Source organism: Dipodomys ordii, unplaced genomic scaffold, assembly GCF_000151885.1.
Source record: "Dipodomys ordii isolate 6190 unplaced genomic scaffold, Dord_2.0 Scaffold17, whole genome shotgun sequence".
In the NCBI taxonomy this organism is placed as follows: domain Eukaryota; kingdom Metazoa; phylum Chordata; class Mammalia; order Rodentia; family Heteromyidae; genus Dipodomys; species Dipodomys ordii.
In genome coordinates, this window is record NW_012267233.1 from 15,326,607 (window position 1) to 15,351,968 (window position 25,362).

A 25,362-nucleotide genomic window follows, 5' to 3' on the forward strand; every position below is an offset into this window, starting at 1 on the left:
CCACTTGAGCCACAGCGCCACTTCCGGCTTTTTTCTTTTTGCTTATGTGGTGCTGAGGAATCGAACCCAGGGCCTCATGCATGCAAGGCAAGCGCTCTACCACTGAGCCACCTTCCCAGCCCCATAGCTTCAATTATTAAAGGCAGATACACTAATAATTTAACATATGAGATGAGATAATTGAAGTTTCAATTAATCCTAATTCTTCACTGATCCAGTGTATAAAATTGAAGCACTCCAAAAATGAAGACCAAAGCCTCGTGCCAGAAAACCAGAAATGGCTCAAGTGGTAGAGCACTAGCCTTGAGCTTAAGAGCTCAGGGATAACACCCAGGCCCAGAGTTCAAGCCCCACACTACCACCACCAAAAAAAAAAGAAGGCCAAATAACTTGACAAACTTTGTACTTCTGATTATACCAAATAACTCTAAACTTAAATAACTCTAGAAGCAAGTAAAACCAGTAACTTTTACAAATATAATTTTATCTCACTTTTTGGGCACATCAGGTATTTAGTCACAAATTTAGAAATACATGATTATGTTTGTGGAAAATACTGACAAATGCCAGCAATGACATTCTCTTCATAACTGCAATTTTGCTTCATAAAATTATGCATAAACTGCTAACTTATGTGTAACAATGCTTAAGTTTACTAAGTGTGAAAATAAATTAGTCAAAAGAAATTGATCTCACTCAAAATTCAAATTCAAACATTGCTTGGACTTCCTACAGTAGAAAAATAAAAAGTAAATAAAATAAAATGTTTTCTCTAGGAAATTAAGTAGTCATTTTAATAAACTTCTGCAAAATTTATATTCTAACAAATCAGATATGAAGAAAGATAATTTTCCCCCTTTAAAGATCCTCCAAAGACAACATAATTATTTAAGAATAAAATATCTAACACCACTGATTTCTTTTGCTGGTACCAAGGCTTGAACATAGGTCCTGAGCACTGTCCCTGAACGTTTATGCTCAAGGCTAACACTCTACCACTTGAGCCACCACTGGCTTTTCTTTTGCTGCTTAATTAGAGATAAAAAGTCTCACAGACTTTCTTGCCTGGGCTAGCTTCCAATTATGATCCTCAGATCTCAGCCTCCTAAGTAGCTAGGAATTACGGGCTTGAGCCACCATCACCCAGCTCTACTGACTTCTCAAAGAAACTTTTAGAATAAGAATTTCACTTCTTAGACTAAGAATGTGCTAAGTCAGGCAGTAATGAAAGGGCTGAGAATGTGGCTTAGTTGGTAGAGTCCTTGGCTAGCATGCATGAAGCCCTGGGTCCAATTCCACAGTACCACATAAATAGAAAAAGCCAGAAGTAGTGCTGTGACTCAAGTGTAGAGCGCTAGCCTTGAGAACAGAGAGGTTCAGAAACAGAGCCCAGGCCCCGAGTTCAAGCTCCAGGACCAGCAAAAAAAAAAGAAAAAGTAACTTGTCCACCTTCAACTTTGTACTATCAATGTACTACCAACTCTCTTCACTTGTCAGAAAATATTCTGTTTATATTGAATGTCCTTAAGACAATTACAGAAATTTAGTAGGTTTGAGGCACTAGCTTCATCAGAGATCATTTTATTGTTTAAATTTTTATTGTAAAGGTGATATACAGAGGTAGAGATCATTTTAATTGACCATACTCCCTCTACTCATGAATAAAAAATTCATAAATCTAGTCCATTCTAACTGTGAAATGGCAGACACAGCTCTTACACATTATGCTGCAAATGCTCCAATGGTTTTAGGATTTCACTATGTTTTCTAGAACATCTCAACTTTAATGACTCAAGCTAACTTCAGCTCCAAGAGGAGAGAAGACATAACCGTAGAAAAAGGAAGACAATAGAAAGAATACAGACTATTTTTCAACATTTTGGTATCAGGTAACTGATGTAAGAAAGGTAGGTAATTGATATAAGGAAAAAAAGTATCTACTCAATTAAATTGGCAATTAGCAGAGATTTTTCACTGTCTTGTTAAAAAATCTTATTTTAAAATGTACCATTTTTTTAGCTTGTCATGCATCAGTTGAGGGGTGCAGCAATGGTAGAAAGTAACTGACCAAAGCAAATGTAGCTTCACTAGCATTAATAATTTCATAGGAGGGTCATCAAATACTCCAGAGCTCATTCTAAGGACCCAAGTGAGCCTCTCCAATGAATTAGGTAATGTTGCTGGGTGCTGATGCCTCACACTTGTAATACTAGCTACTTAGGAGGATGAGATCTGAGGAATGCAGTTTAAAGTCAGCCCAAGCAGGAAAGTCAAGTCTACATTCGACTCTTATCGCTACTCAACTGCCAAGAGCAAAAGCAAAAAAATAGATAAAAACTGTAAGTAAAGGGGTGACTCAAGTGGTAGAGCACTAGCCTTGAGCAAAAGCAGCTGAGGGTCAGCGCTTACGCCTGGGGTTCAAGCCCCGGGAGTAGCACCACATACACACACAAAACCACCACCACCAACAACAACAAAAAGAAATTAGGTAATGTTTATTTGTAGTTCTTTTTTTTTCCCCGTCTTTTCTAGGTGAGACAAAATCTTTGATTTGTAAATACAAAATACTTTTAAAAACAAACTAGCAAGTCTGGGGGTAGAACCCAGGAAATTGTATATACTGGACAAATGCTTTTCTAAGGTAGTATTCCTGATGAAAATGCTTGTACTGTTAGATATCCTAAAACATTTTCCAAAACCAGCACAGTATTGAAACAATAATAACAACAAACATCAAAAGATTATGTGAAAACAACAAGGACCCATAAACAAATCCATTACCACACGCACATACAAGAGTTTCAGAAAATCAGTTTCTTTCCTGGCTACATTCTTAGGGCAAATGAATTCAATAAAAAGGGCACTGAGTATTTTTCTTCTTCAGTCTACTAACCTGGTAACCTTGGAAGAAGTTAAGAATTTCCTTAACTCCAGTGTTGTAGGCCAGGCCCTGCATTCTGACCACTGTGCCAGGCTGCGGAGGAACACCGCTAAGATTAGCAGCTGTAGGGAAGTAGCCAAGACCATTAGGCGAACCTGGGGGACTAAAGGAAGAGAAAGCACAGTGAACCACAACAGACAATGTTGAATATTGATTCATTTTTTTAAAATTAGCTACTTAAGGAAACTGACTTTGGGAAGGTGATCTTTCTTCTACTTCTCAGAGCTCTCTTTCCTAGGACAATGAGAATACTGTAGTAGTTTCACATTTTATACCAGTCAGAAGTTGCAGAGGGAGTGAGGTTAGCACCATTACATGCAGGACTTCCGCAAATCTCTCTGTTCTTGTGTTCTTTTTTTTTTTTTTTTTTGGGGGGGGGTCCAGTCGTGGGGCCTGAACTCAGGGCCTGGGCGCTGTGCCTCGGCTCTCCAGCTCAAGGCTAACGCTCTACCACTTGAGCCACAGCGCCACTTCGGCTTTTTTCTTTTTGCTTATGTGGTGCTGAGGAATTGAACCCAGGGCCTCATGCATGCAAGACAAGCGCTCTACCACTGAGCCACCTTCCCAGCCCAATCTCTCTGTTCTTAAAACAGAGGGAAGGAGGTGAGAATAAAGCTTCATAGTCACTCAGCCACAAAGTACCACTTCAAAGCTCAGCTCATTGATAACTGGTTACCTGTCAGGAATACTAGGCATAAAAAGGCATGAGTACGAAAGAGTCACAGGAACTATAAACAGAAACCAAAAGGAACCATAGCCACATCTAAATTTTTTTTAAAAAGGACATTTCTAACTATAAATAAAAACAAATACATAGCCCAAGAATTCAGTGAAGAGAAGCACACAGTACCCTTGAGTTAACTCTTCCAACATGATTTTGCTAATGTGGGAGCAGGGACAGCTGGAAGGGATGCATAATAAATGGTTAACATGGAGGGAAGATTGATAAATACGGCCTTGGGATATTATCTGCAGCAACTATTTCCAAAGAACACAAGCCAGGTGAGCACTTAATTTTTTGTGGTGATTCTAGTGATCACCTTAATTTCACCATTAGTTTACCAAGTGATCCAAATAGTTTAACACTTAATTCCATGCTTGCCTCCACCCAATGTATTTTCTAAAACTATTATTGGTAGCCAGACAATTGTAATCTTAGCTACTCAGAAAAATAAAAAACTTAATCTTCAATAAGCCAGCAGAGGGGCTGGGAAGGTGGCTCAGTGGAAGAGCCTTGCATGCCTGAGGCCCTGGGTTCAATTCCTCAGCACCACATAAGAAAAAAGAAAAAAGCCGGGAGTGGCACTGTGGCTCAAGTGGTAGAGCGCTAGCCTTGAGCTGAAGAGCTGAGGGACAGCGCCCAGGCCCCGAGTTCAGGCCCCATGACTGGACCAAAAAACAAAAACAAACAAACAAAAAAGCCAGCAGAGGGGCTAGGAAGGTGGCTCAGTGGTAGAGTGCTTGCCTTGCATGCATGAGGCCCTGGGTTCAATTCCCTAGTACCACATAAGCAGAAAAAGCGGGAAGTGGTGCTGTGGCTGAAGTGGTAGAGTGCTAGCCTTGAGCTGAAGAGCTGAGGGACAGTGCCCAGGCTCAGAGTTCGGGCACCATGACTGGCAAAAAAAAAAAAATTACTTAATTAATTAAAAAAATTAGCCAGCAGAATGCTAGACTGCAGGCATGGCTCAAATGAACAACTGTGAGCAAACAAGCTGCAAGTGCAAAGTTGAGAGTGGTATACCAATAAAATACAAACACACATGGAAAGATTTGTTAAAGTTATTGACTGAAAGGCCACTTTCTTACCAACATAAGATTATGACCTTCCATTCACTTTTTCTAAGTAATTGTCCCATTTCAAATACGAGTAAATATAAGGGAAGGCAATAAAAGTCTTTGAGCTATTTATCATATATAATCACAACGTATGAGTTAATAAAATTGGACATTAGTACGAAGTACTGGTCACACTCCTCCCTCATCACTGAGATATGAACTGCAGACCTCCTGCTTACTAGGCAGGCATTCTACCAGTTGAGAAATAGAGTCCCAGGCTCTACTTTTTTTTTTTTCCTGGTCCTGGGGCTAGAACTCAGGGCCTAGGTGCTATCCCTGAGCTATAGTGCTCCAGGATAGTGTTCTATCATTTGAGCCACAGCTCTACTTACAGCCTTTTTGGTGTTTTATTGAGTCATAAGGACTTTCTTGCTTGGACTGGCTTCAAACCATAACTCATAGATCTCAGCCTCCTGAGAAGCTAGGATTACAGGCATGAGCCACCAATGTCCAGCAAAAGCTTTTTTTTTTTTTTGGTCATGGGACTTGAACTCAGCCTGGGCTCTATCCCTCAGCTCAAGGTGAGTGCTCTACCACCTGAGCCACAGCACCATTTCCAGTTTTCTGGTGATTTATTGGAGAGAAGAGTCTCAGAGACTTTTCCTGCGGTCTGGCTTTGAACCTCGATCCTCATCTCAGCCTCCTGAGTAGCTAGGATTACAGGCGTAAGCCACAAGCACCCAGTTTAAAAGCCTATTGTTTCTTTCCTTTTTTGTTTTGGTTGGTTGTGGGGCTTGAACTCTGGACTTGGGCGTAGTCCCTGCACTCTTCAGCTCAAGGCGAGCGCTCTACCGCTTGCGCCACAGTACCACTTCCTCTTTTCTTTTCCTTCCTTCTTTTCTCTTCTTTCCTTTTTTTTTGTTGGTCATGGGGCTTGAACTCTGGGCCTGGGCACTGTCCCTCTGCTCTTCAGCTCATGGTAGCTCTTTATCACTTGAGCCACAGCACCCACTTCCAGTTTTCTGGTGGTTTATTGGAGATAAATAGTTTCACAGCTTTTCCTGCCTGGGCTGGCTTTGAACTCTGATCCTCAGATCTCAGCCTCCTGAGTAGCTGAGATTACAGGCATGAGCAACCAGCACTCAGTTACAAGAGCCTATTCTTAATAAATTAAAAATAAATAGGCTGGAAATGTGGCTTAGTGGTAGAGTGCTTGCCTAGCATGCATGAAGCCCTGGGTTTGATTCCTCAGTACCACATACACAGAAAAAGCTAGAAGTGGCACTGTAGCTCAAGTGGTAGAGTGCTAGCCTTGAGCAAAAGAAGCTCAGGAACAATGCCCATGCCCTGAGTTCAAGCCTCAGAATTGGCAAAAAAAAAAAAAAGAAAGAAAGAAAGAAAGAAAGAAAAAGTCCCTGGGGCACCAGTGGCTCACGCCTGTAATCAGATCTCAGGAGGCTGAGATCTGAGGCTCACAGTTCAAAGACAGCCTGGGCTGAAAAGTCCCCACCAGAAAACCAGAAGTGGCCCTGTGGTTCAAAGTGGAATGCTAACCTCGCACAAAACAGCTCAGGGACAGCAACCAGACCCTGAGTTCAAGCCTCACAACTAACCAAAACATAAAAACAAAACAAACAGCAAATGAACTTTTCTGCCATAGCTGGCTTCAAACTATGATGTTCAGATCTCGGCCTCTTGAGTATCTAGGATTATAGATATGACATACCCATGTTAGGTGCCGAAGATTTAAATTAGGAGAGTGCCAAAGGAACACAGCTGTGAAGGTTTAGATTGCTCTGGGCTGGCACAGTATACAGCATACAACACACTAGCAATCAGATCTTGGGGTTGAGGGCATGGGGCTGAAGGCATGGCTCAGCCACACAGTCTACTTGACAAGTGTGAAGCTCAGAGTTTAAACCCAGTAGCACTGGGGGAAAACAAACAGATCTAAAACAAGGCAATACTTGTGTCAAAGACTTTGTCAGTGTTAATTTCCCCGGTAGGTTTGTTTTGGTACAAACTGTCATATGCAAAAGCTGTATTCCCTCCTTCCCCCCCAAGTTAGGGAAGAAGTTGTTTTCTTTTGCAATTAATGTTTTCCAATTTAACTTGCTCACAGCCTATTATATTTACAGCAATAGCAACTTAACTGCCTAAGATTTAAATGACATACTACTGAAAAAGGAATTCCTATCTATATGTCCTCCAAGATCTTATATAATTTTATATCAAACAATGAGTCATATCACACAATATTCTGTGCAGAACAAAGGAAGATATGTAAACATACTGGGATCCCAAAATGCTCACCACATAACCACAGTCAAAACATACTCTCAAAAATAAGCTTTAGGCTGGGCAACAATGACTCACACCTGTAATCCTAGCTACTCAGGAAGCTGAGATCTGAGGATCATGGTTTGAAGCTAAACCAGGCAGGAAAGTCCATGAGACTCTTACTTCCAATTAATCACAAAAGTGGAGCTGTGGTTCTACTAGTACAAGCCTAGCCTTGAGGGTAAGAATCTCAGAGACGTTGTTCAGGTCCTAAAGTCAAGCTAAATTCAAGCTCCAGGACTGGACTCAAAAAATTAAAAAAAAAAAAAAAGCTTCATACAACCTTGCAATAGTATTGATCATACTCTTTAATGCTATCAGGTAAACACCGGAAATAAAGATAGTAAGATAGGACAGGATTTGTAATTTGAGAATTTGCCAATTTTCTAGAGAAGGCCCAGGCACTATCTATCTTGTTAGAGAAATAGGTTAAGTAAACAGTACATGAAAGAAATATATTCTCCTCTCTGGATAGAGTCACAACATATTAACATGTGGAAGGCTTAAGAAGTCCTGCAGAAAGAAATCTGCTTCCCACTGCCTTAAATTACTACAAAGAACCTTTCTTTTTTTTGGGTCCGGTCGTGGGGCCTGAACTCTGGGCCTGGGTGCTGTCCCTCAGCTCTTCAGCTCAAGGCTAGCACTCTACCATTTGAGCCACAGCGCCACTTCCGGCTTTTTAAAATTTTTTTCTGCTTATGTGGTGCTGAGGAATCGAACCCAGCGCCTCATGCATGCAAGGCAAGTGCTCTACCACTGAGCCACCTTCCCAGCCCTACAAAGAACCTTTCAATTAACAGTTCATAACACCTCCAGTGTAACAAAAGTCACATACTTGAAAACTGACAGTATTACTCAGTCCTTACAGGTATTAAGTCTGGACTTGGTTTTCAAGTAAAATTGACCTACATTAACCATTGACCTACATTAACTTTTGAATTTTCATCTGACATCAACAATCTCAGGAAAGTTAGCTTTTAAATAGTTTTCCTTAATTTTGTATTTTTGCTCTCTGGACTTACAGTTCTGTTAATTCTTCTTAGGGGTCTTTGTGTGAGAGAGTATCTTGTTCTTTTTTTTTTTTTTTTTGGTCGGTCGTGGGGCTTGAACTCTGGGATTGGGTGCTGTTCCTGCACTCTTCAGCTCAAGGCAAGTGCTCGACCACTTGAGCCACAGCACCACTTCCACTTTTCTGGTGGTTTATTGGAGATCAGTCTGACGGACTTTCCTGCCTGGGCTGGCTTTGAACCATGATCCTCAGATCTCACCCTCCTGAGTAGCTAGGATTACAGGCGTGAGACACTGGTGCCTGGCTATCTTGTTCTTTTTTTGAAACAGGTGTTCAATATGTACAACAGAGGTTATTCTTAAGATGTTCCTGCCTCAGTGCTGGGATTACAGACACGCTCCCAATCACGCAGCATTTAGGGCATTCCCTATTTACCTTTACTATATCTTTTTTTTTTGGGGGGGGGTTCAGTTGTGGGGCCTGAAATCTGGGCCTGGGTGCTGTCCCTCAGCTCTTCAGCTCAAGGCTAGCACTCTACCACTTGAGCCATAGGGCTATTTTTTCTGCTTATGTGGTGCTGAGGAATCGAACCCAGGGCCTCATATATGCTTGGCAAAAACTCTACCATTGAGCCACCTTCCCAGCCCCCCTTTACTATATCTTTAAAGATTCTAGTGTTCCATTATGTTCTCAGGTGTACATAATATCAAAATGTAACAAGCTCCTCCAAGCATAACCTTATACCATTTGGACAAAGCTCAAGGGTTCAAGGACTATGAAAAGAGTTGGGAATAAATCTTCCACAAAACAATTTTACATAATAGAGAATTTATATACTGTTAAAAATAAGTTTAAGGGCTAGGAATGTGGCTTAATGGTAGAGTGCTTGCCTAGCAGGCATGAAGCCTTGGGTTCAATTCTTCAGTACTACAACTACCACAAGCACCAGGAGTGGTGCTGTGGCTCAAGTGGTAGAGCAGTACCCTTGACCAAAAAAGCTCAGGACAGTACCCAGGCCCTGAGTTCAAGCCTCAGGACTGGAAAAAAAAGTTTAGGAATTATGCTTAAATTTGTTCTAATTATGTCAAAAATACAAAAAGAAACCTGTACTACCATTAAAGTATTTTTTTTAAAACTTTACAACATGACAGACTTGCTTACTTAACAAGGATTGCTGAGTTGAGGACATCCTCAAATGGTAGAGCTTGGACAGAGCAAACACAAAGCCTGGGGTTCAAACATCAGTATCAGAAAAACAACAACAACAACAAAAAATCAAGCCTTACATACAAAGCCAATTTTTTTAATTTGGAAAAGTATTCTTGTTGCTTGACTAACAGTATAAAATTATCAAAGGAATGATTGTCTGACAGGCTTGTAAAAAAAGATATATAGTATTTTAAGAAAAAAACCCAGGAGGCTACAATGCTTGGTAAGAAATGTACGCATTATCCTGCCCATGTAATTGTAACCCCTCTGTACAGTATGTTCACAAATAAAATAAAAAAAAAAAGAAAGAAAAAAGAAAAAAACCCAGAGCTGGTCACCAGTGGCTCACACCTATTATCCTAGCTACTGAGGAGGCTGAGATCTGAGGATCATGGTTTGAAGCCAGCTCAAGCAGAGAAATTTCTGAGGCTCTGAACTCCAATAAACTATCAAAAAGCCAGAAGTGTTGGGCACTGGTGGCTCACGCCTATAATCCTAGCTACTCAGGAGACTGAGATCTGAGGATCAAGGTTCAAAGCCAGCCTGGGCAGGAGAGTCCATGAGACTCTTATCTCCAATAAACCACTAGAAAAACAGAAGTGGTGCTGTGGCTCAAGTGGTCGAACACTTGCCTTGAGCTGAAGAGTGCAGGGACAGTGCCCAAGCCAAGTTCAAGCCCCACAACCGACAAAAAAAAAAAAAAAAGGAAGAAGTGGAAGTGTGGCTCACATGATAGAGTGCCAATTTTGAGCTATGAAGCCAAGTAGGGAGTCCTGAGTTCAAGCCCTAGTACTGGAACTAACCAAAAATATAACCAAACAAACAAACCTTTTTTTTGGGGGGGGGTCTGTCGTGGGGCTTTAACTCTGGGCCTGGGCGCTGTCCCTCAGCTCTTCAGCTCAAGGCAAGCGCTCTACCACTTGAGCTACAGCGCCACTTCCGGTTTTCTGGTGGTTTATTGGAGATAGGAGTCTCAAGGTCTCTCTTGCCCGGGCTGGCTTTGAACCTCGATCCTCAGATCTCAGCCTCCTGAGTAGCTAGGATTACAGGCGTGAGCCACCAGCGCCCGGCACAAAAAAACCTTTCTAACACTGCCATTTTGATGAAATTTTAAAATAAAAATTAAAATCTGAAAAAAAAACACATAGTAAAAAACATTTCTTTTCTTTTTCTTTTTTTTTGTCGGTCGTGGGGCTTGAACTCTGGGCCTGGGCGCTGTCCCTCAGCTCTTCAGCTCAAGGCGAGCGCTCTACCACTTGAGCCACAGCGCCACCTCCGGCTTTTTTCTTTTTGCTTATGTGGTGTTGGGAATCGAACCCAGGGCCTCAGGCATGCAAAGCAAGTGCTCTTACCACTGAGCCACCTTCCCAGCCTAAAAAACATTTCTTAATAAAATCATTAAGGTGCTGTTTTAACAGAGGAATGTCAAGTCTTCCTGTGGCCAGTTGTTTCTTTTGGACCAGGATAATCTCTTAAAGATATACACAGGAAAGCTGGTAAGTAGGACCAATCCAATAACATAAGCTGTTCCCAAGGCTGTCATGTATTTTAGTTTTTTTTTAAAACTGTATTTTTTTTTGTCTTTTTTGGTACTGGAGATCGAACCCAGGACGTTGCACTTGCTAGGCAAGCGCTTTGCCACTGAGCTACATCCCAGCCCTTTAGTTAAGTTCTTTTAAAAAGGATGTTTTACACAAAAGGAGTTAAATAGTTGACAGAAGTAGTTAATTACCAAACTTACAGGTGTTTGGTCTGTCAGATTGCTCAGGGGAGGGGTAGAGACAATAGCAGGAAAACCCAAGGGAATATATAAAGATTGGCAAAATACTATTTTTTTGCAGGGCAGGGGTAGGGGGGCAAGGAGGGGGGGAGGAGGCAGGGGGGTTGTGTTCATCCTGGGGCTTGAACTCATGACTTGGGCACTGTCTCTGAGGTTTATTTTTTTCTTTTCACTTGAGCCCTAGTTCTACTTCTGTTTTTTTGGTACTTAATTGGAGATAAGAGTTTCAGGGACTTTCTTGCCCCAGGCTGGCTTCAAACTTCAATCCTTTGATCTCAATCCCCCGAGTAGCTAGAATTACAGGTGTGAGCACTGGTGCTTGGTGCAGTGGTACAACAGCTTGGAGGCTGAGACAAGAGAACTCCTGGAGTCTAGGAGTTGCAGGTTAATCTCAGCAACCTCTTACAACAAAAATATACCATGAGACATCCACAGAAATACAATACCACTATCACAAAACATTTAATAGTGAACTGGTTGCCAAATATTTCTATTGGGATAAGCTACGGAAGTGTATATTGCATCTCTGTCATTCATTCAAAGCGGTTAACAACTGGGCGCCAGTGGCTCATGCCTGAAATTTTTTTGTTGACAGTTGTGGGGCCTGAACTCTGGGCCTGGGCACTGTCCCTCAGCTCTTCAGCTCAAGGCCAGTGCTCTACCACTGAGCCACAGCACCACTTCCGGCTTTTTTCTGCTTATGTGGTACTGAGGAATCGAACCCAGGGCCTCAGGCATGCAAGGCAAGCGCTCTACCACTGAGCCAACTTCCTAGCCCAATGCCTGTAATTTTTTTTGAGCAAAAAGCAGCTCTGAGACAGCACCCGGCCCAGAGTTCAAGCCTTCGGACTGGCAAAAACCACCACCACCACACAAACACACACATACACACACACACACAAAACCCACACACAAAAAAAAACACAAAGTGCAGCCAGACACTGGTGGCTCACACCTGTGATCCTAGCTATTCAAGAGGCTGACATCTGAGGATCACAGTTCAAAGCCATCCCAGGCAGGAAAATCTGTGAGAGACGTTTTTTTGGGGGGTCAGGTCATGGGGCCTAAACTCTGGGCCTGGGAGCTTTTATCTTTTTGCTTATGTGGTGCTGAGGAATCAAACCCAGGGCCCCATGCATGCAAGGCAAGTGCTCTACCACTGAGCCACCTTCCCAGCCCATCTGTAAGACTCTTATTACCAATTAACCACCAGAAAACCGGAACTGGCTCTGTGGCTCAAGTGGTAGAGTGCTTGCCTTGAACTGAAGAGCTCAGGGGCAGTGCCCACGCCCAAAGTTCAAGTCCCACAACCAACAGGAGAAGAAAAAAACTGCATATAAAAGGCCCGAAGAGACAGCTTAATGGTAGAATACTTGCCTAACATGTGCAAGGTTCTACATTGGCTCCCAGCACTAAAGGGTGTCGGGACAGCTTCCTGAAAACTGAGGTGAAACTATATCCATCTTTATAATAACTCAGCTATAAAAACAAACGAACAGGATGGATTAAGGATTAAAATAGAAAATGCAGGGATCTTTCAGATGCTTGACAAATTTTCTGATCAGTTGGAAAGAGTTCCAAAATAGAACATAGTACCACTACATGGTAAACAAATAATGCAAAAGCATCAATGTTATTTATTATACCTATATAATACTCACAAGGCAAAAACAAAAGCAGATTTTGTAAGAAATGGTTATTCCAAGAAAAAAGTTTTTTTCCCTTACTACACACCTGTCATATAAGCATGCAAATAAACCATGAAAATACTTAAACTTTGCTTCTTCCCTTTGCTGGCTTGAGCTGTTACTTTGTTATTACCTAGTTATTCAAAAGATAAGGTGACACATAAGAAACATTTAACTTTTTTTTTTTTGGGGCTTGAACTCTGGGCCTGGGCGCTGCCCCTCAGCTCTTCAGCTCAAGGCGAGCGCTCTACCACTTGAGCCACAGCGCCACTTCTGGTTTTCTGGTGGTTTATTGGAGATAGGAGTCTCACGGTCTCTCCTGCCCGGGCTGGCTTTGAACCGCGATCCTCAGATCTCAGCCTCCTGAGTAGCTAGGATTACAGGCGTGAGCCACCAGCGCCCAGCTTTATCTTAACATTTTTATGTATTACTATGGCATTTCTCAATTGTGCTATAACATTGCTACAAAGAACAGCCTTTTCTAAGAGTGAGAGGCCAGAGTAAAAGAGGAACTTGGTTATAATAATAATAAAATAATAATAATAATAAAAAGCTGGGCATTGTAATACCTGTCTATAATGCACTTGGGAGGCTGAAGCATGAGAGGAAATGAAAGGGAAAAGGAGAGAATGGGGAGAAAAGAGAGAACAGAGGAAAGAGAAAAGGGATGAGAAAAGCAAAGGAAAAATCAAAGCAAGACAGGAAAAGAAAAATATAAGGAAAAAAGAGCAAGTTTGAGGAGGAATGACAAACAGGGGCCGACGAACGGATTGTTTTTCTCATTCTTCTCTGTCTTGGCTATACCTCCGAACACTGGTCCTTTCTAGGGGGGAGATGACCATAAGGTCCTTAAGGAGAAAAGGAAACTATCTGAAAGATTTCTGCTTTCATTTCACTGGTACTTTAAGATGCTGTTATGACAGTGATACATTCAGACTGGCAGGGATTCGTTTTAAGAATTAAGGTCATGGGCTGAAAAGATAGCTTAGTGGTAGAGTGCTTGCCTTGTCGATTCCTCAGCACCACAAACACAGAAAAAGCCAAAAGTGGTGCTGTGGCTCAAGTGGTAGAGCACTAGCCTTGAGCTCAAGCGCAGAGGGACAGTGCCCAGGCCCAGAGTTCAGTCCCCACAACCAGAAAAGGAATATGGTCATTCTTTAATTTCATGTTTTCTCCTTCAATGTTACTGAAATAAGTAATCTGTCCTTATGATGAAAGATACTGTACTGTAAGAAAAAGTGGCTACAGAGCTTATCTTCAGAGTTTTCAATATACTAAGTTACAGGAGATAAAACAGAGACAAAGGTCCTATAGTTCTAGCCGAAGGAGTCAGTGCAATGGCACTGACTTTGCATAGTGACACATCTGCCTGCTACACTACATGAGAAAGAGTCCATGTTTTATTATCTAAAATGTGTTCAATACATCACACTACAAGGTGCTTCTATTTGCTTAAAAGGTGCTCATAGATTGGTCAATTAAACTAAAAGGCAGAAATAGAATAATTTAATATCCATTAACTTTTTTTTTTGAAGCTGGGTATTGTTGTGCAACCCTGTCATTCCAAAACTCCAGAGCCTGAGGAAGGAAGGAAGTTTGAGGCCAGTGTGGACTACATATATACATAAAATCTCCAGGTCCTCATAGGTTCAAATAGCTTGCATGATGACTTGCACTCTAAGAATTGGTTAAAAATAAAATTAAAGGGCTGGGAAGGTGGCTCAGTGGTAGAGTGCTTGCCTTACATGCCTGAGGCCCTAGGGTCAAGTCCTTAGTTCCACATAAGCAGAAAAAGCCAGAAGGGGTACTATGGCTCAAGTGGTAGAATGTTAGCCTTGAGATAAATAGCTGAGGGACAGCGCCTAGGTCCAGAGTTCAGACCCCACAACCGACAAAAAATAAAATAATAATAAAATTTAAGCTGGGCACTGGTGGTTTGTACTTGTAATCCTAGCTACTCATGAGTACTATGGACAGCAGTTTGAAGCCAGCCTGTGAGACCTCTTATCTCCCATTAACTACTCAGAAAAAGTCAAAGTGGTGCTGTGGCTCAAGCCTTGAGCAAAAGAAGTTCAGGGACTTGAGTTCAAACCCCAGGACTGGCATGCAAGCTCATGCACACACAATTAAAAAAACAAAACAAAACAAAACAAAAAACGATTAAATTCAAATAAAAAAAGGAAACACCAGAGCTTGATTAAACACCCTTTGTATATATATAAAAAATAGCCTTCAGTATTGCCATCTTGGACTTTTCTACCTATCAGAAAACAGATCAAAATAAATAAAAATTATTCAGGTAGCTAATCTTTTCAGTAGGCTGAAAGGGCCCTATTGTCACACTAAGTTGAAAACAAGTATTGTTTCCCTTGTAGATATGCACCCAGTCTATGGTATGGACTGTAGCAGCTCAACAGATTAAAACAAAGTACTGGTCTGTTTCTGGGCATCTACTTGGTTCTGTTTGTCTGTGTGACCACTCTAGCACATAGGTCACACTACACAGTCTTGATGTGTACAGTAAGCCCTCCCTGCTTCCTCTTCCGCAAGAGTTGCCACACTTTTTCCTGTTCCTTCATCTTCTTCTATTAGCTTCCTACAAATACATTGCTAATAGATTTTATTAGAAATGCATTCAATCTGAAATGCATTTTGGCATATTACTCAATGTTTCCAATATTGATTCTTCCAAAATCCATAGGCATGGCCTGTATCTCCATATATTGACATCTTCTGCGGGCCCTTTCAAGAGTTTAAAATTTCCATATTAAAAAATATATATCCATATTGTTTGTGGAGTGGGGGTGTAGCTAAAGTGCTGGTGTACATACCTATCAATAGAAGACAAGAGTCCAGAGGAGGCTACAATGCTTGATAAGAAATGTACTCATTGTCTTGCCCATGTAATTGTAACCCCTCTATATGGTACTTTCATAATAAAAAAAAAGACAAGAGTCCAATCCCAAGTAAAAAAATAAACTGATTTAATTAATATATTAATATTCTACCCAAATTGTAAGCATTTTGTTCCTTTCCTTCTTTTTTTCTATTGCTTCCTTCCTTCCGTTAGTTTGTTTTTGGGGGTTTTTTGGGGAGGGGGTCGGTCATGGGTTGGGCCTGGGCGCTGTCCCTCAGCTCTTCAGTTCAAGGATATCACTCTACCACTTGAGCCACAGTGCCACTTCTGGAGTTTTCTGCTTATGTGGTACTGAGGAATCGAACCCAGGGCCTCATGCATCCAAGAGAAGCATTCCACCACTGAGCTACCTTCCCAGCCCTTTTTTGTTTTTGTTTTTTGCCAATCCTAGGACTGGAACTCAGGGCCTGGACACTGTCCCTTAGCTTCTTTTTTGCTCAAGTTCTACCACTTGAGCCACAGCACCACTTCCAGCTTTTTATTTATATGGTACTGAGGAATCATACCCAGGGCTTCATGCATGCTAGACAAGCACACTAGCACTAGGCCACATTCCCAGCCCTTTCTTTCTTTCTTTTTCTTCCCTTTCCTTTCCTTCCTTTTCCTTCCTTGCTTGATCTCTTTCTCTTTCTGTGTTTCTGTCTTTGCCAGTGGGGCTTGAAGTCAGGGCTCAAGGCTAGTGCTTGAACCCATAGCACCACTTCAGCCTTTTCTGAGTAGTTTATCAGAGATAAGAGTCTCATGGACTTTCTTGTCTGGGCTCGCTAAGAAATGCAGTCCTCAGATCTCAGCCTCCTGAGTAGCTAGGATTACAGGTGTGAGCTACCAGATTCCAGCTTACACACTTACACACACACACACACACATATGCATATATACACACACATATATAGATATACATAGATAGATAGCCAGTCCTAGAACTGGCACTCAGGGCCTGGGCACTGTCTCTGAGTTTCTTTTGCTCAAGATACATATCACTTTATCACTTGAGCCATTTCTGTTTTTTTTCTTTATCTGGTACTAAGGAATCAAATCAGGGCTTCATGCATGCTAGACAATCATTCTACCACTAAGCCATATTCACAGCCCAAATATTTTGTTCTTTTTTTTTTTTTTTTGGGTCCGGTCATGGGGCCTGAACTCTGGGCCTGGGCGCTGTCCCTCAGCTCTTCAGCTCAAGGCTATAGCGCTCTACCACTTGAGCCACAGCGCCACTCGGCTTTTTTCTTTTTGCTTATGTGGTGCTGAGGAATCAAACCCAGGGCCTCAGGCATGCAAGGCAAGTGCTCTACCACTGAGCCACCTTCCCAGCCCTATTTTGATCTTGGGATTTTTTTTTTCAAATTATTCCATGCTAGGATGTAACAAAATGATAGAGCTGCACTTACTCAACAAGTACAAAGTCACAGGTTTAAATCCTACCATTGCAAAAAAACAAAAAAACCCAAAAAGCTGGATTTTCAAGAATAAAAAAATGCAAACCATTATACTTGCATAGTGTCATAAGTTTTTGTGAATAATTTCAGTAGAGTTAGGGAATTGCTATTCTAAGTAATACTTTAAGCTGGATGCTGATGACTCCTAGCTACTCAGGAGACTGAGATCTGAGGGTAATGACTTGAAGCTAGCCTGTGCAGGAAAGTCTGTTAGACTTATTTCCAATTAGCCACCCAAAAGCCAGAATTGAAGCTGTGGCTCAAGTGGTAGAGTGCCAACCTTGCACAACAAAGCTCAGGTATAACACACAGACCCTGAGTTCAAGTCCTACAACCAGCAAATAAAAAAATATATAAATATTGGTTAATTTGGAAACATAGTGCACATTACAATTCAAAAACTCTACTTCTGGGCTGGGAAGTTGGGTCAGTGGTAGAGTGCTTGCCTTGCATGTATGAGGCCCTGGGTTCGATTCCTCAGCACCACATAAGCAGAAAAGGCCAGAAGTGGTGCTATGGCTGAAGTGGCAGAGTGCTAGCCTTGAGCTGAAAAGCTGAGGGACAGCGTCCAGGACGAGTTCAGGCCCCATGACCCCCCCCCAAAAAAAAACTCTACTTCCATCAAATCTTTGCATAGAAATAAAAGTATTTGAAGATGATTATGAGAAAAGAAAAAGAAGAAAAAAATCATCAGCTCTGGTAAACAAAAAATTGAAGTTTAAATATCTGAAAGTAAGAACTATTGTTTTAGTAGTTTTTACTTTCCAGACATTATAAAACAAAAGAATAATAAAGTTATTATACAGGTATACCATTCTTCCTGGGGCAGATAGACAAGTTTAAAAAAATGTCAATTTAGCCAGGCGCCGGTGGCTCATGCCTGTAATCCTAGCTACTCAGGAGGCTGAGATCTGAGGATCACAGTTCAAAGCCAGTACTGGCAGGAAAGACTGTGAAACTCTTATCTCTAATAAACCACCAGAAAACTGGAAGTGGCGCTGTGGCTCAAGTGGTAGAGCACTAGCCTTGAGCTGAAGAGCTGAGGGATAGTGCCCAGGTCCAGAGTTCAAGCCCCACAACCACCACCACCACCACCAATAATAATAATAGACACATTTAGATTAGGAGGTATATGAAATGGGAGTCTTTACTTTTATGCACTATACTTCTGTAATCTTAGCATTAAATAATGAGCACCTTATGAACTTTTTTTTTTTTTGGGGGGGGGTCCGGTTGTGGGGCCTGAACTCTGGGCCTGGGCGCTGTCCCTCAGCTCTTCAGCTCAAGGCTAGCGCTCCACCACTTGAGCCACAGCGCCACTTCCGGCTTTTTTCTTTGTGCTTATGTGCTGCTAAGGAATCAAACCCAGGGCCTCATGCATGCAAGGCAAGCGCTCTACCACTGAGCCGCCTTCCCAGCCCCACCTTATGAACTTTAAAACTACTAGTTGCAAAAGAATTAACAGGCTGGGGACCAAAACTGCCCAAGCAATTAAGCCACAAATGTCAATTCTTCCTGCCTTGGGGTCTTCAATTCATGCTCATAGTCTCACTTCTAAGGAATTCTTTCTTTTAACAGAGCCTAAATAGCAAGTCCATAATGGAACTGGTTATTACGGAAAGGAACTATAGAACAGATAAGTGCACCAGGCATTCCAGCCTCACTTTCTGATGATATAAGACAGGGTAGGGTAACCAGAGCCCAACAGCATCAAACAACTGTCCGAGACTCCAGAGGTGAAAAAACAGTGTTGGGCTAGGTGTCCGGCTTGGGACTCAACCATGAACAGTTTCCTCGTGCTCTTGATCTTTTTTCTTTTTTCCTTCACAGTGCCAGGAATCAAACACAGGGCATGGAGCATGTTGGGTAAGTATTTTACCACTGAGTAACACCCAAGACCTTTCCAAGTCTTCAAAGACAACAAGCTGACAACTTTCATGCCTGTTTTCCCCCTTCATGTCTTTCTTCCAATTCTTATTGTTAGAATACTTTCAAGAGCAGTGAACAAAATATAATTAAAAGGGTCTCCTGAGAGATCCTCAAACTTCTTGCATGAAGTCTACATTGGAGGAAGAAGAAAAATACCATTCAATATAACAAATGCAGGGGTCAGAGAGGCTAGTCCAGGCCATTATCATATTCACATAGAGTCACAGATTTAAAAGGGACCCCAAACGTTGGCCAATATCCCATATTTTACAGATCCAGAAATGTTAAAGGGTTTGTCCTAGTTAAAATTTACAAAATTAAAACTCACATCTCCCAGTTCTCCAACTGACCATCTTTCCATTATACCATGCTGCTTCCCAGAAATTAATTGCAACTGGAAAATACTTAAAATATAATGACTCCATGATAATACTGTATATGCAATTCTGGATTTGTTTATACTAAAGATGTAAGAGGAAAAGAATTTAAGCCCTCAAAAAATTCAAGCAACAGTTTTTATTTATTGTGGATTGACACCAGATCATGTTATTGAAAAATAAAAATGATACAATGGTTCATTATGGATTTTCCTGTTTCACAATTTACTGCCTTGATATGGCCACTCCATCTCAAGGATCACAGAGCTACTCATTTAAATGGCTGTGCTAACAGGAGTAAATAGGGGAAGCTGAATGCATAGGCGAACTGAAAGGTTTTGCTATCCATAGGTGGTTAAAAAATAAACTTCTTTCAGTTTATCTTGAAACAATTTTCTTGGTCAGAGATATAACCAGAAAATGTAGCCTCTTAATGCTAACCTTCGACGTGGCAGACAATATTCTTTTGTGTATTTGAGGGCTGGCCATCAAAGAAGTTCTTTGTTTCAGTTCCTTCCTTCCACTTCCTTCAGAGGCTTACCTGGGATAGTACGCTGTGTAGTTCATGAAGAGCTGAGTGCCTGCTGGGTAGTAGGCTGTGGAGGGCTGGAGCGCTCGTGGACTCAAAAGCACAGAGGGCTGATAAATGGCAGCTTCTGTTGGAATCACTGCTGCGGGAGCTGGGAATGTGTAGGAGGGAGGAGACAGGCCTAAACAAGCAAAGAGAGAGCCTTTAGACATGTTCCTAACAGACACAACAGTCATAAAGGCACTCTTCTAGCTATACATTTTGAAGGAAAAGACCATTACATTTTCCTACCATTCCATGCAATGTAGCTACCTTTTATTACAGCATGAAATGGAAAAGATTAAAAACATTTCACTCTAAACTATACCAAGCATACTCTGCGCCACAGTGAACTGACCCAAAGGGAATAGACCAAGTTTGTTCCTTGAAGGAAATTCATTACATGGCCTTTGAAACTAATCTACATCTTCAAAGCTGTTGAAGAAAATAAAAGTCTAAGCCAGACAAGATGCCCAGTGGCTTATGCCTATAACCCTATTTGGAAGCTGAGATTGGAAAGATTGCACTTCTAGACCAATCCAGACAAAAAGTTTGCAAGAACACTAATAAGCCATTAGGCTGGACACAGTAGCATACACCTGTCATTCCAGCTACACAGAAGCCTGAAACAAGGTAGACTATAGTTCTGGGTCAGCCTAGGCAGGAAAATCCATCTCAACTTGAGAAACTAAGCATGGTAGAAAGAACCTATCCTCACAGCTTTGGCAGGATTATAGTCCAGGCATGTACTTGGGAAAGAAGGGAGATGCTACCTCAAAAGTAAGCATAGCCAACAAGGACTAAAGGGGTAACCCTGCAGTAGAATGCCTGCCTAGCAACTGCGAAGCCCTGAGATTAAACTCCAGTATCAGAAGGGGAAAAAAATCCAACATGGGAAATAAACCTGGAGATCCACATGCCCAGGTCTTCCCTAAGAGTTAGCTGATAAAAAAGCTGGCTCAGAACAAATAGAAGAGAGCCCACAGATGGAAGGCACAGTTAAGTTGTGGAGTGCATATTTAGAACATGTGCGGACCCAAGTTCCATCTCCAGCACCATTGGCAGGGGTGGGCTAGGGGGATCTCTCTGCTTTCTGAATCTTCCCTATTCAGAAAATCTGAAGTTAGAGACATTGCTGGTGACTAGCTTTTACATGTTGGATGAACACAGACTATGTGTACTGAGAAGAGGAAACTGAGTTGACTGAATCTGAGATTAAGTTTTGCATATAGAACCACAAGATTAGATTACTCAAGCAACAAAGGCTCATGGGAAACTTGCAAACAAAAAAAAAATTTCTAACATAACTTCCCATTCTCATTTTGTTCTTATGAGTATTCTCCACATCTATGGAGATGAGCAATTAGTCAGTGGAATATGGGGATACAGAACAAAGGACAATACTGATTTCATATTTAATTGTAGGTGCCTCTTCCATTGTCTTTCCCTCTGCCTGCCATGGTTCTGAGGACTGAACTTTGGTTCTTAACTAGACAAATGGTCAACTATTAAGCTATATTCCTAGTCCTTGATTTTTCTTGAGGGTCTTGCTGTATAGTCTCAAAACTTAAATCGTCCTGTTTCAGCCTCCCAAATATTGGGATCACAGGAATGTATCTTCCCATGCCTGGCTGTGGTACCTCTTTTATATTCATTTAAAAAAAATTGTGCTAACCCAGGTGCTGTTAGCTCACACCTGTAATCCTAGCTACTCAGGAGGCTGAAACCTGAGGATCATGGTTCAAAGCCAGCCAGGAGACTTATCAGTAAAAAGCTGAAAACTGACCTATTGCTTAAGTGGTAAAGTTCAAGCCTTGAGTGGAAAGAGCTCAGGCACAGACCCAGGCCTTGAGTTCAAACCCCAGAACTGGCACACACAAAAATAATTGTGCTAAACACAGTTTGTGTTTGTGTGTGTGCACATGCAATCTTTATCGTTATTAGGGAGTGTACAAAGGAGTTACAATTCCACAAATAGATAATTTACATAATTCTTTTTGGACAATGTTATCCCTTCCTTCACTTTTCCTGATACTTATAGTTTGAAATATGATCGCTATTTTTAGGGAAATCCATAGAAAATAATACAAACTGAAGTATTAACTATGCACATATTCTGATTTTACATCTAGTGAAACAATTCATTATAGACAATGTGGAACAACATTAAAAAAACATATAGAAGTGGCACTGAGGCTCAAAGTACTAGAGTGCTATCCTCGAGCAAAAGAGCTCAGGGACAGTTCCCAGGCCCTGAGTTCAAACCCCATTACCAACAAAAAGAAAGAAAAGGAAAGGAAAGGAAAAAAGAAAAAGAAAGAAAGAAGAAAGCAAGATGGGGGGAGGGAGGGAAGGGAGAAGGAAATGAAGGGAAGGGAGGGAGGGTGGAAAGGAAGGAAGACATAACAGATATGTCTGTTCTACTTCAAAAAAGAAAAATAGAATGGTAGGCCAGGAGCTGGTGGCTCACGCCTATAATCCTAGCTACTCAGGAGGCTAAGATCTGAGGATTTCAGTTCAAAGCATACCCCAGGCAGGAAAAACCATGAGACTCCTATCTCCAATAAACCACTAGAAAACCTGAAGTGGCGCTGTAGCTCAAGTGGTAGAGCGCTGACCTTGAGTTGAAGAGCTGAGGGACAGCTCCCAAGCCCAGAGTTCAAGCCCCATGACCGGCAGAAAAAAAAAGGAAAGAATAATAGAATGGTAGAAATTCTTTTTTTTTTTTTGGTTGGTTTTGGGGTTTGAACTCGGGGCCTGGGCACGGTCCCTCAGCTCTTCAGCTCAAGGGAACACTCTACCACTTGAGCTACAGCGCCACTCCCAAATGGTAGAAATTCTTAACTAAAGAGATGCTCTTGCTAAAGATTTATGTGTTTCTTAAATGAAAGTACTTCTATCTTTATATTCCTAAAAATCAAGTTGACCATAAAATGTACTTCGTTAACTTCCAAACTTTATACTCATTCACATATCATTAAATGTAAAATGATGAAATTTAAAAATTAAGATTTTGACAGCATTTCTTTGCCAAATGAAATTTTCAAAAAAGATCTCTCAGTGGAGAGTGTTAACCAATGTAAATGTTAAAAACTTTAACTATGTTAACAATCACTATTTTTGTATTTGCTGTGTAATCAGGCAGTGACTTAAAAGTATACTGAGAGGAAAAAAGTTCAGCAGAACAAGTTCAATATTAGCAGATATACATGATTTTCTTTCTCTCTCTGTCTCTCTCTATTTGCTGTACAATCCTGGGGCTTGAGCTCAGGACCTGGGTGATGACCTTTAGCTTTTTCCCTCAAGGTTCTACCACTTGAACTACACTCTACTTCCAGCTAACTGGAGATAAAAGCCTCATAAACTGTCCTGTCCAGAATGGCTTCAAACCACAATCCTCAGATCTCAGCCTCCTGAGGAGACACTGGTGCTAGGCAGATTGGTGATTCACAAAGAAATAAACTTCAATGAAGAGAAATGGAAAAACTGTGGGTAAAATTCCTGTATTTCTATATATATCACCTTTATAATAACAATTAAAAATTTTTAAAGCTACAAAGCATGGTAAATATGAATACAACCAGGGTTTGTATTCAAAAAATAAAAAATACTGTATTTTTGGAAAATATTAAAAGATACAAAAATTCTTTGTGCTGGAGGCATGGCTCCAACAATAGAGTACCTGACTAGCAAATATAAAGTCTTGAATTCAAACCTCAGTACAACTCTACATATATATGGAAAAAGAGAGAGAAAGAGACAGAGAGAAAGACATTAGATACCTATAAATTATATACATATATGCATTCATATGGATAACTGCCTTCATGAACTATAAATGCAGGGATACACTTACTTATATACCTTTAAATGGTATATTATACACACATATCTGTACACATGTGTGTATACATATGTCTACATATATATGCATGCATATAAAATAGTCTTTTGTGAAATGTGTATTGAAATTTTTTCCTTAGGCAAAGGGAGGAAAAAAAATAAAGCCTGCAATAAGCAGTTTTCCTTCAGGAGGAGAAAAAAGTAAAAGGATATCACTACATAGAAACCTGGGTCATACCTGAAAAGGAACTTAGTTGTTTTGTTTTTCTGTGTGTATGCATGTATGCAGGTACTAGTGCTTGAACTCAGGGTCTTGTGATGTCTCTTGGCTTTGTTGCTAAATGCTGTCATTCTATCACTTAATTTTACCTCCATTTCTAACTTTTGCAGGTTAGTTGCAGATAAGAATCTCATGGAGTTTGCTGCCTGGGAGGCTTTGAACCTTGATCCTCAGATCTCAGCACACTGATTAGCTAAAATTACAGGCATGAGCCATTGTGCCCAGCTTCAGAACTTGGTCTATTTCATATAGATTGTCACTAAACAATACTGTAACAACTTCTACATTCTCAGTCATTTATGCATAGAAAACATACAAGTAAGATTATGTCAGGATATTTTCTTAAACCTAGTTACAAACTTTCAAAACTTTATGCTCATTCACAATTAACTCTTAAAATATTCACCAACAGCAAGCAGCAGGTAAGTGGAATATTAGCACTGAAGAACTCCAAAGGGAGAAAAGGACTAAGCCCCACTGAATATTCTACAAGTAATATTTTATAAAATTGACTAACTGGCATGAATCCCTTTTTACTATAAAATAAAACTAACCTTCTACATCTACACTCTTTTTGGGAATGAAGCATGTGTTTGAACTGTATTCCAAATAATATGTTCTTTAAACATATCCAACATGCATAACAAGGTTAATGTCTTACATAAAGGTGAAAACTTCATTTAAAACAACAAAAAAGCCTCCAGCTTTAACATTAGATTCTCAAACATTCCTTAAGTCACTAACTAGGACTTGCACTCTACAAATATAAATACGGGGCTTATTCCTCCCGGAACAGGATTTCAGATGGCTTGCACCCAGATGCCAACGAGCAAGAGCATGGTTTGTAATTAAGCACTGATCCTGCGACCCAATGGAAACTTTGGCTCAATTGTTTACCCATTTATGTATTTTTACTAACTCACTCTTCTAGACATCCTGGCAAGCAATAGAAATGCTCTCCAGGTTGTCACTCACAAAACACAATTGATATTTAAAAAATGAAAAGCGGGTGTCAATCATTCTTCATAAAGCTTAATGCATTTAAGAGGGGGACAGGGAAAGCATCCAATTATCCATTTATTTTCCCTTTAAATGCATATTAAAAAATCTACAAAGCCAGGTTGCCTCCCAGAGTCAGTGCTTATCTGGAACACACTAAGCTTCAGAAACCACGTGCTTATCACTGGAAAAGCAAGAATAAAATTTGAAAGAAGGTATTTGGAGCATCTCTAATTATGGGTGTCCACAACCAAGGTCTTAAATGAT

The 25,362-nt window shown here is 40.9% G+C and overlaps 1 protein-coding gene across 2 annotated transcripts in view; it reads right to left on the reverse strand.

Moving 5' to 3' along the window:
* Positions 1–25,362, reverse strand: part of Esrp1 (epithelial splicing regulatory protein 1) — a 67,246-nt gene that overhangs the window by 10,084 nt on the left and 31,800 nt on the right. For both annotated transcript variants that reach the window (XM_013012424.1, XM_013012423.1), the window contains exons 13-14: positions 19,947–20,115; positions 2,894–3,044 (exon numbers count right to left, since the gene is read on the reverse strand). In XM_013012424.1, coding sequence (XP_012867878.1) covers positions 2,894–3,044; positions 19,947–20,115 — 320 coding nt within the window. The remainder of the gene's footprint in view (positions 1–2,893; positions 3,045–19,946; positions 20,116–25,362) is intronic.